We start from the raw sequence: 15,350 nt of genomic DNA on the forward strand, positions 1-15,350 counted from the left end.
TTCTTTACTGGGTCTGTAGACCGAAAATAGTGATATTAGTACATCTATTAAATTTTATTTTAACCAATGCTGCAGTGCAGATAGAAACTGGATACTAAAAAAAAGAGCAATCTCTCAGCTAGAAAGACTATATAAAATGTTTCTCATCATTTCATTTCAGTAAATATCGTAAATTAAGAGCTTCACAGTGTAATCATATGTTTTCAAGTTTGGGCGTGTCGTATTTGCGATGCTTTCTACAAAGGAATGTCAGTAGCGAGGTTAATGGCCTCCTTTTTTCTCCACCTGTGCCTCTCAAAGGCACACACTAATGACTTTTTCTCAAGGCAGCTGGCACACCTGGCCGCTCACAACGCATTACGTCACGGTCACTTACCTTTCTTACCGAAATATTACGACAGCAGTTTCCGCTACAGTGACAGTCTCATGTAAAAATATTTTCACAGGCTGAGAAATTGACATAGCAGATAATATCTAGTTAATTGCAAGCGCAGCTGCGAAATACTTGGTGCAAATCTACATGCATGCCACAACTGTTTTACTGTACAGCAATGAAAGACTACAAGGACAAAGGAGATTTTCTCTACAATTACGCGCTAGCAATAAACAAAAGCTACGCTAATTACACAAACTACAAGAAAAAATCTGAAGATTCCAGTGAGGTATGAAACGTCCCCTTTGAAAAATTATACAAGACTGTGCTTAAACTGACACAATATTTTTAGCGCAACGCAATCTGACTTCCAAAAATCCCTACGAAACAATGGCTCTGACTACCATTAACCTATACGTTTCACAAATCACTTACCTCACAAAAATGTTCGTTACTCAAGCTACTGCAATACAGCGAGCGCCGCTACTGCCAGCTAAATAAAAGATTCAAACTACGGAAGGCACTAGCGAGCGCCACTACTGCCAGCTAAATAAAAGATTCAAACTACTGAAGGCACTAACTACTGATAGGCATAGTTAGCAAATGAAAGATTTTAATACAGAACAAACCAAATATTTACCTTAATAATCATAATATATATATAGCAGTTCATGACATCCAGTCTTACAAATTACAAAACTCCGCCATCTCTCTCCCCACGTCCACCACTGCTGGCGGCTCACCTCCAACTGCGCAACGCTACGCGCTGTTCACATCCATCTGCTCAACGGTACGATGGCGAGTATTACAACAATGCCAACCAGCCACTGACTGCACACAGCACAGCCAGTGATTTTTCATACAGAGTGCTACGTGGTGGCGGCGTTACCAATAAAAAAACCTAAACAGCCTACTTACACACTATGGGACTTAACATATGAGGTCAACAGTCCCCTAGAACTTAGAATTATTTAAGCCTAACGAACATAAGGACATCACACACATCCATGCCCGAGGCAGGATTGGAACCTGCGACCGTAGCGGTCGCGTGGTTCCAGACTGAAGCGCCTAGAACGTACGCTAATTATTGCTATTCTGATTAGATGAAGCGCCATCTGTCGGACATTTTTTGAACTTTTGTAATTTTTTGGTTCTAATAAAATCCCATGTCATTCCAAGCATGTGTGTCAATTTGTACTTCTCTATCTACATTATTCCGTGCTTTACTCAGTTTTCAAATTTATACTGACTTTTTGATCACCCTGTGTATTTTTTTAACTGTGATTGGATTTACAAAATTTGCAAGCTGCAGAGCTACACATGTATAGGGTATTATTTCACTGTTGATATTTTGATTCTGGCTTCTTGCTATATACGTATCTCGCTTTACGCAACAGTGTTAACTGCACGAATAATTTATTTGTGTGTGATTAGTGCGGACAATATTGTCTCAGCGAACGTGACTGGCGTCTGCCGTGTTGCAGGCATCTCAATGCACAAAGGCTATGCGTTCGTGCAGTTCACGAACCCCTTCGACGCCCGCAGCGCCTGCCTGGGGGAGGACGCGCGCACCGTGCTGGGCCAAGTTCTCGGTGAGTGCCTCCCACTTGTTTTAGGCGCTAGCTCGTCCGCCGTCACGGTTAGCCGAGCCCTCAAACACACGACGGTCAAGGAGGTAAGTAGCTGCTAAACTGCCGGCCTTCTCGGTAGTGAAAAATGTCACCAGAGTCTTTTTTGTACCCTCTTGACTCGATGTATGTCAGAATAATAGGCAACATATGATCCAGATTTATAATACAAACGAATTACGTCTTCAGCCGCCCTCCACGCAGAGATTTTTTTAAAAGATTTGTCAGTATCTGAAAATGTAACATAAGAAGTTACCTGCATTCATGCAGCTGTCAGTATGTGTATTCAAACTGGTAATACTGTTACACACGCGAAATGTTGGTAGCCACGACTGCTTTGCAAGGGACATTGAGTACGAAATTGCCGTTCCAGTGGACCGCTCTACAAGCACAGATATTCCAGCCGAAGTAATTTCACTTTGGCTTACATGACTTTATTTATTACGAACCGGCCCATTGCACCTAACCGATATCGGTATTTAAAAAGACGAATTCCTAGGTTGTTCGACATGGGTCACAAGGTCTCAAGTATTATTGTACAGTGTGTTTACCAAACGATACATCAGGTTTTCACATATCAACAGAGCAGAGATGTCGTCGATGTGAAATAGGAAGATCAGAACTAATGACTCTATCGATCGTTGAGCTTTTCGTCACCTCTTTTTGTTGCCAGTACTTATATGTAGTCCCTTATACTCTGACTTTCACTCGTCCAATTATTTGCGTCTAAACTGTCTTCAACGCTTTGTACGGATGATGCTTCAGATTCTAGCACCCTTTGATCATGATTTCCTTTCTCACACGTTTAGTTTTTTCCTTCTGGAACTTTTATGTTACAAAATTCTTCATAGCCAACTAGTCAGATTTTCCCACGAAGCGATATACGTCGAGAACAAAGGAGATTCATCGCGTAGTAATGCAGCATTAATAATACATACGTCATAGTTTGGGGACATGCATGGTAGCCGGAAGTCCGTCTAATTTCACTCTCTTGTACGGTACCTTTATGTGTAAAATACATTTCAGTTCCGTGTACAGGCAGTACCGAAACCCTACGAAAGGTGTCACAATCAACGTTGTCGAACAAAGTAGATCCATCACCTCATTGTAATACGCCACTGCGAGCACAAATACAAACAGACTTTTACCATGTTTGTTTTGAAGAGAAAATAACCAAGTCATTGACCATGCAAAAGTGAAAAGAGACGAGAATCCGCGTACTTAAACTATCATTGAGTTAATGCTGTTATTATGGACGATCTAGTCATCTTGACTATTGTCGACATTCAGCATTATTCGTGGCTTCCTTACTTGGGGTTCCTCTGCATCATATAATCCTCGTTTTCACTTGGAAATTAATTTCGTAACGTACATTGTGTCATACAAGAAGTATGAAGTAGTTGTATTCGATGTGATCCGTAGTTTCATTTGCTTTACTAACCACTCGTAAACTGAAGTAACGATGGAACTTGCTTGTATATCAGCCTTCAGTGCCTGTTGTAACAGTGGTCTTCATTTTTTCCGAGTTTAACAAATGTAGAAGGCAACGAGTAAATGAGGAACTTTTAAACTGCAATTTTCTCTGTATACATCAGATTAGTTCTAACAAGTTAGAGGTAAAGGCGGTAGTAAGAAGGAAAGTGTAAAGATTTCATGCGACACGGGAATTTCTGCACTCGCTTTAAACTATAACAACATGGAAGCCGTTTTTCATCAATGAATTAGTAACGTGGGGAAAATACGTTAGTTCCATTACTTCTGATTATTTTCCACTGGAAATTTATGTTCATATTGAATGGGATATATTTCCATATTATATTGAAGAACTTCCCGAAGGTCGGAGATAATTTCCAAGCTCTATTTTATTTACTTGTTTATTTATTGTTACTGTTGCTGCTTGAAATGAATAGACGTTGCCACATTAAATATAGTGACGTGCTAAGGGGTCAGACAAATGACTGTAACACTGACCGCATCTTCTGACAAGGCACTGAAAATAAAACAGAGCAGCGTCGCAGCTTTGTACAAAATCCGGAAATTCGTGTTGTTATTGCGAGACTGAACTAATTTATGCAGGATGAATGCAAAAGAACTTTACATTTTCAATAATTTATGCAAAGGAAACGATACACTTTACTAGCTTCAAACCTTATCTGTTAATGAGAGTACCTCGCTTTACAGGTTTCAGAGAAACTCGATATGAGCTCCTCAGGTTAAACGGCACACGTTGTGGCCATATTCAAACTCTCACCAAACTTTGTGCGATACAATGGTGAGGGCGGGGGGGGGGGGAGGGGGGGAGGGGGGGAGGGGGGGAGGGTGGTGACGACGACGACGACGACGCGTAACTCCATAAAAAATCACAAAGGGGCTAAGTCTGATGATGGTGGTGGCCATGTGCACCACACGTCTTTGTCAGAATTTCCACAGTCGAGCTATCATGTGTTTGTGTCTTGCAGTACAGACAAGCGGGTGGGACCAGGTGCACCAGCTTGTTCCTAGATGAATCTGTTGGAGGTTTCTTGCAGGTGGGACAGAAGCCCCAAAGAAATCGTGTCGACGTAGCAAAACCTGTAAGAGTTTTCTCCTTGACAAAGCAGCAGCGGCAAATCTCACTCAACACTGCACACAACACATGGACCTTTGGCGAATCTCGTTCAAGTTCGATGGAGAAATGGTTTTTTTCCCCCAAAAACGACCATTGTGCCCGTTAACTTTCGCTTCGGTGTGAAGTTTTGCCTCGTCCTTACCAACATCTCGGTGCAGGAGGCACATCGTTCAGCATAATCTCCTGGAGGGAGTGCCTAGACTAATTGCAAGACATACCGTTTCATGTGAAAGCGGTTACGAAAGAATTTTAAAGAATTATGTGTGGCATCTGAACTTCTCGACATAATTCTCGTAATTTGTGTGAACTTCGCTATAATTGTGTTAGCATTATGCTCCGACATAAGTGTCCGACCAGGACCTCCGCCTTTGAAAATGCAGCCCTTCCGTTCAATTCTTTTGTGGCAGGCATAAATTAAGACCCTGCTGGGTGGCTCCGTAAAAGTGTACGCGAAATACATGTTGAGCAGTATCAGCTTCCGTGTCTCAATCAGTAATAACGGGACCCTTATACGATCTCTTCGTTGCCCGTCCGTCCCACTGTTAAGACTCCTTTTTCTGAGGAACGGATAGCGAATTCAGTCAAAAGTATGGCCATACCTGTCACATAGTTCGACACTCGCCAACCCACTCATCAAAACCTATAGGGTACTTCCCATTGACCTAAAATCGTGAAATATGGCAAGAAGAAATATTTCTCAGTACAGCTAAAGAAAGAAAAAAAAAATCCGATAACGAATTTAAGGAAGTTTAAATAACTGGTGTTGCTAATTAGCTCAGCATGTTAATATCACTCCAGAGTTAATAAAGTAAATGAAAAATTACTTTAGCAGGGGTGAAATTACACAAAAAATTTAACTGGAAGTTTTAAATATTCTCGAAAGTCTCGGAATATGCAGGACCCATACTTGCCACTATCGGTATCGATAACAGACAAAAATCATAGAGATTGTCGATTTCCGAGAGGGATGAACCATCTGCAAATATAATTAAATTTGTGCGGAACTCTCTGTCCCTTTGTCCTATTTGCCCTTGGCCAATTTTAGTAACTAAGGGACGTTCTGTTGTGATACACTTGCCACTTTCTATACTAGCAGTCTGGCAGCGGCAGGCTTGCAACAAGGAGATTGCGGTCATAAGTAGAAAGCCCCTGCTATTAAAAGGTTTTAAGGTTTGAAGTGGATACGTTGTATCGTTTCGTTTGTACGAATTTTTTGAAAGAGTCTATGTCAATAATGGAAGTAGTGTGGTTTATTCACAGAATAAATATTATCATGTCATAATTTGTCTTTTAAAAGTTTGCTGTTGCATAAGACGCAGTAGCTTTTCCTGAGTGTTCAAGCCCTATCAAATAATTGTAGATCTCTTCGTCCCACAGACTTTCACTCTCTGTTTAGCCTTCTTCACGCTAATATGAAGCTGAAAGCATTAGGCAGTACAATGTGAAATTTTTGTAAACACTCTTGTTCCTATCGAAGAATTAGCTAGCACACTTTATCTTGGTGCACTTGCACCTTTTGTCGGTTTTTGGCATTTTAGTGATTTTTCAGCCAGTGTTGTGTGTTTCTAGCCGTAGAGACATCACCCTAGATAAGAAAATGCTGAAAGAGTGCTCGTTATAGCTGGTCTTACTGTGTAATGCATCGTTGATGACGACCACGATGTCGGGCGTCCTAAACAGACAACACGACGTAACGCACACGCGATAGCTTGCGGTACTGGGAGGTGAGCCAAGACCCGGATCGCGGGCGCGCAGCGAATTAACGACCACGAACTGGTACATTGGACAGCCTCACTGTGGTTGTTGGGGTTTCCAGAGCTCCTAGTAGGCAAATAGCCTCTAAATTACGCCTCAGAGAATACGATATATAAACTGTTAAAATACTGTAACATAGAGCACAAAGTTGATAGGTTCACTGACGGACTTCCCCCCTTATGGTTACCTTGACGTATGTGGTTCTTGAAAAGGCATCCGGCCACAAAGTTAAATAATAAAATAAAATTCACCAAATCCTGACGGGATGGACGCTAGGGAAAAGAAGGAAGAATGAATTATCCTTGCCTCCTACACTGTTATATTCCTGCAGTAGTATTGTTAGCACAGAACTTCCTTCTTAGCGCATATGAGTTTTCAATGGCTACAGTATCAGTTGATTTGACGTACTCTATGTGATCTGCCTGTGCTTTCAGCTTCGTCGTTGCTACGTCGCAGACTGAAGGTAGGTGCAGATAGCGCTGCTGCCGTGACAGAGTAAAAGCAACAGAGGGGCAGACCCGGCGAGGCACCTACTAATGTCACACGATTGTAACGATCGCAGCGGGGAGCCGTCATTTGGTTCCCAAATTAAGACAATTCGCCGACGTCTTCGCAAATCCGATAATCTGAAGGCCGGGCGGCGGGCGTGTTGACGCAGCGCAAGAAGCCCCGGCCCGCAGTTCGCTTCTTGTCCTTGAACCGGCAGATCTCTTCATTTGCATAGCAGCGGGCCCGTCTGCATCACAATCTCTGTTTGACTTCCATCTAGCTGGCGATAAGCGCCGCGTGTTAGCCGTGCGAAGCGGCTCTCCACGCAAGCTGCGTTCAGCGCTCCTGTTGAGGAGACGCGGAAATATTGCCCGGCGTTTTTCTTAACTCGATTGTAAACCAGGGAAACACGCACTTGCGTCGGAGATACAACTATCGATTTTAGAACTTTTGACGAATTCCAGAATTTTTCGGCAACCTTATACTCGCTCCGTTGAATGGAGACGTACAGAAGACATTTTCGTTTTTGACTTTTGAGCTCTTAATTTAACACAAAACTGTAGTTTTTAACAACATGTGCATAATTTTTAAGAAATATTTTTGTATTTTATTTTTACATGGTGCTACCGCTGCAGCAGAGGAAGACAACCGTTAATTTACAAAGTGTTTTTTCCCAAACTTAACAGTGGAATGTGCAGTTTTTATTTTGTATTTTGAAGAAGCTGGTTTTGTATTTGAGTCCACCTTAAAATGCAGATTTTTTGGCTGACATGTAACTGTCAGTGTTTTTTACAGATGTAAACATGGTTGCAGAGCCTAAAGCCCATCAGACTGGTAGGAAAAGGCAAAATATGGCAAAAACTGGAAATGACTGGTGAGTTTTTTTACAAAATATAAGTAAACTAATTTACTTGTAATTTTTTAAATAGATAGAAATATGTTCGGATGTTTCATTACATGAAGTTAGATTTTTGACGATGTGAAATTCTTCACGCATGAAGTTGGCCATTTAACTTGTTAGTAGCACTAACACTAATCAAAGACTGTAGTTTCTTCTTAGTTGTTACTCGTGGAAAGAAAAATTTTCGGAAAGAAAGTTACTGGTTTCGTGAAGTTTGGGTTCTGTGCGAACAATAACATTTGAATTTCTAGTGTACACGTATCGTCTGTCAACCTAAAAGTTTCGATTCTTTCTTTTTGAGAAAAATGTGTAGTTTAGGTAATTCCACTCACTCGTGTCTGTAGAAGAAATATAATCAGAAGGGACCGACATTTTAATGAAAAATTTAATGCAAGGAATGCGTGACGTGTCTTGTTTAGAAACTACGTAAACGAAAGTTTGCAGTGAGACTCAGGTTCAATGAGCTTCCAGTTTCTGACATACTCTGACGCAGTTTATGTCACTTTAATAGGTCTGCTACACATTAGCCTCTACTGACAAGTACGGACACGAGTTGATTCGGTGATGTTAACCTCAAGTTCATTACAGGACCAACTTTTACAATCGAAATAAGAATAAAGGTATAGAACGTCAGTTGTATTCTTCTTTGGCGCTTGGTAGATCATGGTAATAAGAAGGCATGGTGAAAACATAGGCCTCTCAAATTTTGTATATGGAAACCCTTATAGCTTTTTAAATTAAACAAAATTAATTAACATTCTACATCTTTATTCTTCATATCAGAATATTTATTTCTTAACATAGTCATCTTGGCGTCGAACGCATGTCTCCCAATGAGAGGCCAGATGGCTGATAACATCACTGTAGATACATACCTGACTTTGTTGACGGAGTAAGAACTTCACCTTCACTTGCACCTCTTAATCACTATCAATGTAAGTGAACCCCTCGCAGTTACCCTTTAAGTTTTGGAAACATATGAAAATCGTATGGTGGATGACTGATGACAATGAACCCACGGCGTCGGATTTTTGCAGATGTAGCTCTCGTGTGAGGTCTATCTCATGATGATGTATAGGATGCTTCATTTGAGGGCGAACTGTCAGAATTCGTGTCTTGTTTATTGCCGCTGCGGATAGAAGATCGATTACAGCACGCTGTTTCTGACGCACAGACATAGTTAACTATGATACACGCTACAGTTTTAGTGACAGAGGGTTGCAACTTGCGTCAGCGAAGCTTGACATGTAATACCCCAAGCGATATTGAGAACAAAATTTAAAAAATTTGAAGGCATCGCTTTTCAGTGTGCCCTAGTTATTAGGAAAAATAAGCACTTCCTTGATGTGCATCGACAAGAAAATAATTATTGTATTTGAAATTTATTTTCTCAGACGTCATGGGCCCATCTGATCCAGAGGTACGTCGTCTCGGAAACAGTCGCAAATGCAGATTAAGAATCGTCATTATGAACAAGGGACTCAGGAATAAAAAGCATGTGGGTAATAGATTTTAACAAATGTCTCTAAACTACCCCACTGAACTTCTATATAGAATAAAAGGTATATTTCAGAAGTCGGTTTATATTTTAAGGCTTATTGCCGTCTGTTTCATTACTGCAGAAAGCCTACTAAACATTTTGTTGAACCTTGACATTTGGTTTGGGACTGTAGGTATATGGGATGGAAATGATATATACTGCCTCTCTGCACTCAGCAGATACATAAAATATCAACTCCTAATGTTCTGTTCCCTGTACTGTGGAGACATCAGCCTTCATTATCTACAGCAGAGGATTCTTTTTACTGGATAACTGACTAAGTGAAGAGGATGGGGTAAAACTACAGTCCTGCGAACCCAGAGACAGGGGCAGCGAGACCTAGTATGCCGTATTGACATCGACAAAATCGTAATGCCGGTTGCTCCCGGTGCAAATAGCGCATTTGCATCTTAATCACGGCTGTAAATGCCACGATAGTTGTAAGGCAAATACATCCAGAGTGAAGGTGATCTAATCTGCACACGGTCGCTTCCAGATTGGTGGAAGCCGACATGTGAAATAAAATGGCGGTTACTCCTGCACTACTACTAATCATGTAGTGAAGCCAACCAAGAACTGCAGTGAAATTTGCCTGCCGTTCTGTCGATCTGCCTGCTGTGGTATGGCGCATTATACATTAGAGTCACAGAATATTATATGCTATATCTGCAGTCCGTTTTTCAAAATTAGCGGATGTTCGGCCTTCGCCCGGAACTGGAGATGCGCTTTGTTGACTAATCTGTTCTTGGATCCCACGCTAGGAACAGTCAGTCTCTTTGTTTGCTAGCTCATTCAGTAATATCTTCTGCTTGTCAGCATTTTCCGAACGTCACGTTGTTATCTATCCACAACTCGTCGAAGTAGAACACCTCACTGGCAACTTGCCTGATGTTTTTCATCTGTACCTGGAAAATGGAACGAAGAGAGAATGTCAGGACATTCCACCAATGTAGTTAGTTCGTTATGCAGTCAACGTCAAACAAAACCCATCGATTTCAATACATCTTCGAGGGATATGAGTCCACATCTCCATCTAGTCGCAAGACTGGCAAAAGCTTCCGCGAGGGGGACACTGACGTTATAGAACCCCTTAAGAGTGTTTCGAATATAATGACCAATGAAGTCGCTTGTTCCGTACATGACATCGCCGGGTCTCTTCCTGAGTTGGAGAAAGTATATTTATCAGCTAGTTGGACTTCACTGAAAGTATGACAAAAGTAAAGCTTTAACAGAACTACACGCGCACTGCAGTTTGGCGCTTCGCACGGGAATGGTGGGAGTGGAGGAATAGGAGGCGGCTGCACATTCATTCCCACACAACTACGCGATACGCCAACTACGGTGCGCCTACAGTAATCCTTCACGTAGGCTATTTTGCTAGGTTTAGGAATAATATAATACATATTACTGGAAAATGAAAAATGCACCTGTAAGTAATTGCGACCTAATAAGCACTCATTTCGAATTACTGACAAACAGGGGTAAATAATGGAAATTTGGAAGTATAACAATATAACCAGTACTTGCCGTTTCTTTCCAGCGGTACTAGACTATATTTGGAAAACCTCCTCAGCCGTGTAAAACTGGAAACGTACTTTCCTGCGTACTTACATAGCAGCTCGTAACTGAGACTGCGTAAGTGAATGTACTAGGTCCTTCTTCTCCTTTTCTGCGTCGAAGTACTTTTATATATTTTCTATGATTTTACTTTCATCGCTGCGAATTACATGTTTCCTTTCCTCTTAGGAATCAGCAGTGAACCTGAAGACCGCCGTGACGCTCCAGAGACGGCCTACTGACCCATTTTATAACGTAAAGACACGCGAACAAAACACAACACGACAGCAGCGCATCACACAGCAGTAAATCGTGGTGCAGTACTATTGTAGTTATTTTAGCAAATTCTTTAAAGTGAACCTCCCCCCTCCCCAACCTACAGCATGCCGACGTCCATAAGTTTCGTCAACTTCAAGAAGTTCTTTCCAGATGGGGTTCCCAGGTCCGACTCTGGATCCGGCTCACAGCTTTAATCTACCAGGAGTTCCAAATCATTGCAGCGAATAACATTTCTTTCTAGTTTCTTGCATCTTGCTGCAAGTACTTAATGGATCTGCCAGTTTCTGGGAGTTTTTGTGAAACTAACAGAAGTGCATGACGAGTACCGGTGCGAAAATGCTAGTGGCAAAAAGGAGAACGGCGCAGAGACATACAGACCGAAACGAATATACCATTGGAAGCCATAAACACACATAATTGGCACTACCAGCCAAGGAAGCGCGAAATGGATTTACCATTCAATTTGTTCCACCAGAAGGAAAAGTAGAAACACAATAGACACGCCAAACGTCTTCTGATGTTAGCGGATTTTTTTTAATGTTACCGTAAACATAAATACATAACATTTGTTAAAAAAAAAAAAAGAAACGGCCTTGCCGCAGTGGATACACCGGTTCCCGTGACATCACCGACTTAAGCGCTGTCGGGCGTGGTCGGCACTTGGATGGGTGATCATCGAGGCCGCCATGCGCTGTTGCCATTCTTCGGGATGCACTCAGCCTCGTGATGGCAATTGAGGAGCTACTCGACCGAACAGTAGCGTCTTCGATCAAGAATACCATCATAACAACCGGGAGAGCGGTGTGCTGACCCCATGCCCCTCCTATCCGCGTCCTCCTCGGAGGATGACACGGCGGTCGGATGGTCCCGATATGCCACTCGTGGCCTGAAGACGGAGTGCTTATACAGGGTGGCGCAGGGGAACGGAAAATTTTGAACGTTACAGTTGGCAGCACTGTAGCGCCGGCAGATGTTCGAAACTTTGCACAATTGATGTGAACGCGTTGCCATTTAGTAGTCGTGGAGAATTGGACTGGTGCGGAACGTGCAGTAGCTGTGAGAGCATTTTACAAAAATGGTGATAGTGCGACTGCCGCGCAGAGAACATTTCGACAGCATTACCAGCTTGGACGTCATGGACGTGTCCCATCTGCGCATGCGATTACAACGTGGGTGCGTAATTTTGAAGAAACAGGATGTGCCTTGAAAAAAAAAAAACCTCCAGGTGGTATTCCAACGGTACGTACCCCAGAGAACATTGCAGCTGCTAGAGCTGCAATAGAGAGAAGTCCTCGCCGCTCCGTTCGATAGCATGCATCTTCGCTAGGGATTAAGCGACGAAGCTTACAAAGAATACTGCACGAGTCAGACTTCCATCCCTATAAGTTGCATATTGTGCAACACTTAACATGAACGAGACCCAGCGACACGTATGGAATTTAGTAGCCAGATATTGGCTAAAATAAACGAGGGTGCGAATTTCCTTGGTAACTTATGGATATCAGACGAGGCCCATTTCCACCTGAACGGATTCGTAATCAAACAGAGTTTTCGTTATTGGGCACAGGGCAATCCTTGTGAGTTTCGCCAGCGACCAATACATAGCGCCAAGGTCACAATATAGTGTGCTGTATCAAGTCGTGGTGTTACCGGCCCTTATTTTTTTGAACGTGAGGATGGTAGTGCAGTGACAGTAACATCCCCTCGATATGTTGAAATGCTTCAAACATTCTTTACACCGAGACTGTACGAGCTTAATCTTAACGTCGAAAACATGTGGTTTCAGCAGGACGGAGCCACGTCACACACTACTCGACAATCGTTGGCAGCAGTTCGTCAATTGTTTGGAAGACGCATTATTTCACGTAACGGTGACATAGCATGGCCTGCGAGATCTCCTGAACTTAGTGTGTGCGACTTCTTCCTGTGGGGATATCTTTAAAGGCAAAGTGTACCGTACACGTCCTGCAACAATCCACGAACTGAAGGAGAACATTGAAAACGAAATCACTGCCATTCCCCAAGAGTTGCTACACCGCGCATTCCAGTTTTCATAACAGGTTGTTAGAGTGTGAACGCCGATTGGGAGCACATCTTTCCGTTGTCATCTTTAAAAAGTAAAGAGACACTTTTGGACATTTTGATTGTAAAGACATACTGAATAATGGCATACTGAATACATTCACTTTCGTTAATAAATTACTAGTTTTATGCCACCCTGTATTATAAAAACAAGAAGTGATGAATGTCCAAAAATCGAATAGCAATGAAAAGGCAGGCTCCTAGTGAAGTAGCATGCCTCATTTCTGTACACTTTTATCGAATATTTGATTGTACAGTAGACCAGATGTGTTGAATACTTCTATACTACATCCTAAGAAAGTTTCAAATCTATCTTAGAAAGTCTAAATCTATGTCAGGTCCTCTTATTTTAGTTCATTCAGTAGTGTGTCTTACTAACACCAATACTGCTCCTCGGAATCCATTTCTTCTACCTAACGTTTTATTTTTTTCTGTATCATTATTTTTGTGTTTTATCACGATTTTTGTTCACTAACAATAATGCAACAACGGTGCTTCTGCAATAAGTCCCTGAAATTAACTTGCCCCATCGACTTGAAGACTTGGACGTGAGTAAGTTTTTGTGCTAAGATAAACTCCTCAGCAAGTGCTTTTAGAAATTACTTGCTAGTGCACACAAGCCTTCAGTGTGCACAATAATACTTCCGTCTAGGGGCAGATTAACGTTGGCGTTGCTCCGAGACAAATGAATGTCTTTGAGGTAGCGCCGATTTTCTCCGCTTCTAGCAGCACTAGTGAAACCGTCGAATCATCGTGGCCAAACAGTAGCGCACTTGACTGAAAGTGGGAATGTAAACAGTCCCTACTGCGGAAGGCAGTGCTCAGGTTGGTGACGCTGTGGTGGCGGCAGTTCGGCCGAACACAGGTAGTCTTCTGCATCTTGAATTTGAAACTAACGGCTCCAGACTTAAATAGATTTTCACAAGCTTGTGACTTCTCTGAATTCTGCGATTAGTGAACATGAAAACTACTACCCCCCCCCCCCCCTCCCAGCTTTCGATGGCCCAATACTCAGGCGTGCCGTTGGGTGGTTTCATTCGGCCGGGAAGAATTATTTCCAGGATATAAAACGAATACTTCATTCCCAGACTTTTTAACTAATTGAGTTATAGGCCAGTGGCTACCATCACTGAACACTTTATTACTTAAGTAATACGAATCCACAATTGGATTCCAGTGGACCCCACTTCCATTCAGTACCTCCTCATTTGTTATTCAAACTACCCGTCTTATCTTACCGATTTATCTATAGCGCCACATTTCAAAAGCATCTGATTCCTTGTCTAAACTGCTTATCGTTCACGTTTCAATTCCATACAAGGCTGCAGTGTTGATAAATACCTTCAGAAAGGACTTACTAACATTAAATTTATATTAGACTAGCCGACAAACGCGGCACTGCTTGGGTATTAATTTTGGCAGTTTGCTATTAGAAACGAAAACAAAAAAAGTACCGTGTTTGTAATGTAAAATCGAAAAAAGAAGTTCATTTCCATATAGTCATGAAAATACCTTTGAAATTAAGCAGTAAGCTCGTTGTGAGTTGATCCCAGACAGTTCATGTACACTGGGCGAGGCTTCTATGATTTTCTACAACGTGAGTTTTTAAACGTCTCTATGGCAAAGCCTCTTCCTAGGTTTTCAAACGGGGATTCTTTTCGTCCACAGTATTTTACGCTTTGTAGTTAAAAGCTGTCAAAAGCGCGGCGAGGCGTCAGGCATTTCCTGAAGTTGACTCCTCTATAGGTGCGTCTTAGTGGTAACGAATAACTTTAATAAAGCTTCATGCATGATGCGTCATTTTTTCACGCAGAGGAGTGTTTGTGATGTCGTATCTCCTGATGTATTTGAGGTACCATGATATAACTTATGAGGTGCATTTAGCGCCGTACGTGGATACTGCCTCCTAAACATTACGAATATACAGGGTGTTTCAAAAATGAGCGGCATATTTGAAACGGCAATAAAAACTAAACCAGCAGCGATAGAAATACACCGTTTGTTGCAATATGCTTGGGACAACAGTATATTTTCAGGCGGACAAACTTTCGAAGTTACAGTAGTTACAATTTTCAACAACAGATGGCGCTGCAAGTGATGTGAAAGATAGAGAAGACAACGCAGTTTGTGGGTGCGCC

General features: G+C 42.0%; 1 protein-coding gene across 2 annotated transcripts in view; it reads left to right on the forward strand.

Moving 5' to 3' along the window:
- LOC126267510 (RNA-binding protein Raly-like) overlaps window positions 1-15,350 on the forward strand; it is a 750,937-nt gene that overhangs the window by 489,797 nt on the left and 245,790 nt on the right. For both annotated transcript variants that reach the window (XM_049972810.1, XM_049972809.1), the window contains exons 3-4: window positions 1,858-1,965; window positions 7,649-7,727. In XM_049972810.1, coding sequence (XP_049828767.1) covers window positions 1,858-1,965; window positions 7,649-7,727 — 187 coding nt within the window. The remainder of the gene's footprint in view (window positions 1-1,857; window positions 1,966-7,648; window positions 7,728-15,350) is intronic.

This window comes from Schistocerca gregaria, chromosome 4 (assembly GCF_023897955.1).
Source record: "Schistocerca gregaria isolate iqSchGreg1 chromosome 4, iqSchGreg1.2, whole genome shotgun sequence".
In the NCBI taxonomy this organism is placed as follows: Eukaryota; Metazoa; Arthropoda; class Insecta; order Orthoptera; family Acrididae; genus Schistocerca; species Schistocerca gregaria.